The 5,000-nt window shown below is 34.1% G+C and overlaps 1 protein-coding gene across 1 annotated transcript in view; it reads right to left on the bottom strand.

Moving 5' to 3' along the window:
- The window catches only part of LOC109728389 (serine/arginine repetitive matrix protein 1-like), a 13,015-nt gene extending 8,604 nt beyond the window's left edge, over positions 1 to 4,411 (bottom strand). Inside the window, exon 1 of the mRNA XM_020258780.1 lies at positions 4,286 to 4,411. Within this exon, the coding sequence (XP_020114369.1) occupies positions 4,286 to 4,411 (126 nt within the window). The remainder of the gene's footprint in view (positions 1 to 4,285) is intronic.

Below are 5,000 nucleotides of genomic sequence, written 5' to 3'. Positions count from 1 at the left end.
TCTCTCTCTCTCTCCCTCCTATATATAATATATATATATATATATATAGAGTCCGGGCTGCATCTATCTAACGCAACCTAAGTAGTTGGTGCTATCAACAATTTTTATGCCGTTCATGAATAACCCTTTGATCATTTTACCGTTAGATTATACTACTTCAATCAACCACTCACTCAACCTAGAGGGCCGCATCATCAATAAACGCACTCTTTAATCCAAGGGCGAAACTTAATAGGATTCCACCTAGGTTCTATTAATAGTATTCCCATGCCTAGTTCTATATATATATTAGATTATAATAATAATATATATATATATATATATATATTGAGCAGCTGGATAACTATCGGTAGCAACGCGAGGCCTCCTGCACCAAGTGTTTTCAATGATGCGGTCCAAAATCGACGATCGCCTCCGTTAGACTTGATCTAACTATCAAAAGTATTTGGAAACTAATTCAATGAATTTTTTCAACATTATCTGGCTAGTGATAAAAGGTCTCAAATTGATAATTTTCAATAGTAAGATTTAATGCGTCTCTGTGGAATTTTAACTGTGAAAACATCCAAATTAGATGAAATGTTTAATAGAAAATTCGTTCACTACTTTAGAGTAAGACTCAGTATCTCTGATCTTAATTCAGTCCTTTATCATCATTTTAGAAATTTGTATGTTCCAGTCGTTAAGTTTAGACTACTCGTTTTATAGTAAATGAATACCGAAAATTATAAATTAGATTTACAAATACTTTGAATAGTAGATAAGTCTAACAGTAATTTGATCGTTGATTTGGAAGTCCATCATTGAAACAATCTTGCTGTAGCACGAAGCCTCCGTGCTACTTGATGATATCTACCTACTCTATATAAAATTATACTATATATATATTTTATAATATATTGATGCATGGCTCTGTGGTCTCATCAGAGCACGGAGGCCACCGGAGGCCACCGTCTCCTGAGCCGTTTCGATGATCGGATTTTCGAATTCCGACGATCGGCTCCGTTAGACTGATTCTAGCGCATTTGAAGTTTCTAGAAAATACTTTTGCCCGATTTTTCGATACATTTAAATAAGTAATATCGAAAGATTTCAAAATCTACAATTTTTAAATGGTTGAGTATCCCGGTTTTCAAATTTATCGTGTGAGTATTCAATCAGATAAAATTTTAATAGAAAATTCTTTATACTTGCTACAACAAATCTATATGTTCTGATGAGAATTTTAGTGCTATATCACCCCTTTACTTTTTATAGAATTTATTTTCAGCCGTTAAAAATATTGATTTGAATCCTTTCGATTGCTAAGTAAATGATATCGAAAAACAGGCAAAAATGATTTTCTAGAACTTTAAATACGCTAGATCAAGTTAACGGACCCGATTTATCGATTCGAAAAACTCCATCACGAAATGGCTCAGGAGCACGGAGGCCTCCGTGCTTCTCTGAGAGGGCACAAGCAACCTGCTGGCTATAATATTAATATATATATATATAGAGAGAGAGAGAGAGAGAGAGAGAGAGAGAGAGAGAGAGAGTCCGGCTACTATACTCTTATGAGTACGATCGCCCTCGTACTCATAAGTTGTTTTCGATGATAGAGCTTCCGAATCGACGATTTATACCGCTAAATATTATCTAGAGTATTTATAGAAATCAAAATTCATAATTTTTCGACATCATTTACCTTACGATCAAAAGTTCACAAAATTAACAATTTTTGACGACCGGTATGAGATACTTGCTAGTTTAATGGTGTAAAAGAATTGGAATAGGTTGAATTTTTAATAGAAAATTCTACTCACTACCTAGATAAAGATCAATATCTCCGATCTTAAATTGAAGGATCCAATCTTCCATTTTTAGGACGTCGTTCGATTTCGACTGTTCATTTTATACCTGTTTGATGGACTTTATTATGATTTCGAAAAATTACGAAATTTATTTTCTAGAAGTTTCAAATATTCTAGATCATATTTAACGGAGTAAATCGTCAATTCGAAAGCCCCATCATCGAAAATAACTTATGAGTACAAAGAGCCCAATACTCATAAGAGTATAGTAGCCCTACTCTATATATATATATAATTAGTCTACTATACTATTAATGGTACCAACCACTTGCTATTAGGTTTTCGACCCTTAGATGAAGGGATATGTGGTTTGGATGATAGTGATCTTCTAGGGTTGAGTGTGTGATTAGTTGAAAAGTTTAATTAATCTAATGGGTGAAAATGGTCGGAGAGGCAGATCTAACGGCACAAAATTCGATAGCACCAAACATTTGGTACTATCGATAATATCAATAATATAGTTGCCGGACTCTCTCTCTATATATATAGTCCGTCTACTATACTATCTATACTATCGATAGTACCAATCGTTTTGTGCTATCGAGTTTTGTACCATTAGATCTACATATATATATATATAGAGTTCGGCTACTGTACTATCGATAGTACCAAGCATTTAGTACTCTCGAGTTTTCTGCCGTTAGATCTACCATTTTAGTTATTTTCATCCGTTAGATCAGACTATTCAACTAGCCACCCATTTAACCTTAAGGGGCTACTATCATCCTGACTGCACATCCCTTCATACAAGGGTAGAAAATCTAATAGCAAGCCATTGGCACTATTAATAGTATAGTTGCCTATATATATATAAATATATATATATATAGAGAGAGAGAGAGAGAGAGAGAGAGAGAGAGAGAGTAGGGCTACTATACTCTTATGAGTATTGAGCCCTTCGTACTCATAAATTATTTTCGATGATGGGGCTTCCGAATCGACAATCCACTCCATTAAATATGATCTAGAGTATTTGAAACTTCAAAAAAATAAATTTCGTAATTTTTCGAAATCATAATAAAGTCCATCAAACGGGTATAAAATGAACGGTCAAAATCGAACGACGTCCTAAAAATGGATGATCGGATACTTCAATTTAAGATCGGAGTTATTGATCTTTTTCTAGGTAGTGAATAGAATTTTCTATCAAAAATTCAACATATTCCAATTCTTTTACACCGTTAAACTAGCAAGTATCCCATACCGGCCGTTAAAAATAATCAATTTTGTGAGCTTTTGATCGTAAGGTAAATTATGTCGTAAAATTATGAAATTTGATTTCTAGAAGTTTTAAATGCTCTAGATAATGTTTAACGGTATGAATCGTCGATTCGGAAGCTCTATCATCAAAAACAACTTATGAGTACGAGAGCGATCGTACTCATAAGAGTATATATACTCTTATGAGTATAGATCCTTTTATACTTATAGATTTTTAGCCGTTCGATGTGCGATTAGGATGATAGTAGTCCCCTATAATGGAAATGGTCAAAAGTATAGATCTAACGGTTGAAAACTTATGAGTATAAATAGATCTATACTCATAATAGTATAGTAGCCAAACTGTCTATATATACAATTATATATAATATATACTTTCATTATATAAAATAATATATATTATGTATTTTAATTATATGTATATAGAATTTAGATTATTGGGTCCCTCAAAATCAAACGAGCAAAATTCTACTCTAATTGCTCTCTCTTTTTCACTTGCTCACAGAGTTGTTTTTCCTAATTTTTTTAATATTATAATATCATATTTCATGCATTCATTTTGTATATTAAACTATTAAACATTTTTTTCATCAAATTTAGATAATGTTTTATAAAAATTAAATTATAGATTGCACGATGTTAAGAATTTCAAGCGGCTCGTTTAGGGCTCGAGCTCGCTCGACTCGAAGTTAGGCTCGCTTCAGCTCGGCTCAAATTAATTTTAAGTCGAGCTTGAGCCTAAATTTAGGCTCGAAATTAATTTCAAGCCAAGCTTGAGCTGAGGTAAGCTCGCTTGAGCTCGGCTCGTTTCCACCCCCCCTAATGTTTTCCTCTAAGATATGTAAAACTGTACTCCAGCGAAAAGTACTTCGCATGAAATTCAACGATGCGAAGTAACCACTCTTGGGCGTCCTGCACGTGCAACTAAGTACCAGACCTAAATGGGGCCGGATGCGTAACAATTAGGGCTACATCCTGTTCTGAAGCGCAATGAATATCACAAAAGAAACAAAGCAACTTCAAATTTTGACCATTACATACTTCGCCTGGATCAGAAGAACATTGAATGAATATAAAAGAAGACAAAATGTTCATCAGCTGGGCTGGCACTAAACAACCGAAATCATTGGAAAAAAACATTACGACAATATTGGCCCCAAATCCTAGCTCACGAGGCAGAGATACATTTCCATATAACAACATAATAATACGTCCATCTCTGAGCCGACGCCGAGAAGAATGTTCACGGCAGCATTACATTTCTCGTTATCGGTCAAGAAAAGAGAAGTATCATGACCAATTTTAGTGTTGTCATTTTCAGTATACTGCATGTTCATGGTAAGTTGGTAACAGACTCTCGTCTTTCCCAACATAAAAATATGCAACATTTTCAAAATACTAAGAGTGAAACGGTTGACCCCTCAAAAAAAAAGTATTTCCACGAGATCAGGTTGCCATTGATGGGCAGGAACGTACAGCCAGATAAGAAAGTCGGATCTATAATTTGCTCGAAAAAGAAAAGAAACATATACCTTTTTTTTTTTTTTTCAAAAAATGCAACGAGCACTTTGCACTTGTCACCATCAGTAAGAAACATCAGCTACACAAAATTTGCTTTTTCACCACAATTTTCTTCCTACTAATGTTTGCTCTTTAGTAAGGACCTTTCATTAATAATTAGTTAATTACCATATAGCACAACATCAGTATCCTCAATTTTCGACTTCATGCGATCCCCTAATATCTAAAAAAGGAGAGCTAACACCCAAGAGACAAAATCGGTGTGAGCAGAACGTTCTCTAGTGAGAACACTAATTGTCAGAAGGAATAAATAACTTTTGAAAGAAATAGTAAGCAAAAGTAGAGGCTTTCTAAGTTTTTTTTTTCCCCCTAAATTAAAAAAAGAAAAAAAAAAGGCGGGGGGGG

This window comes from Ananas comosus, linkage group 23 (assembly GCF_001540865.1).
Source record: "Ananas comosus cultivar F153 linkage group 23, ASM154086v1, whole genome shotgun sequence".
In the NCBI taxonomy this organism is placed as follows: domain Eukaryota; kingdom Viridiplantae; phylum Streptophyta; class Magnoliopsida; order Poales; family Bromeliaceae; genus Ananas; species Ananas comosus.
Note: the sequence above shows the minus strand (reverse complement) of the source record. Positions and strands in the feature narration are given on the sequence as shown.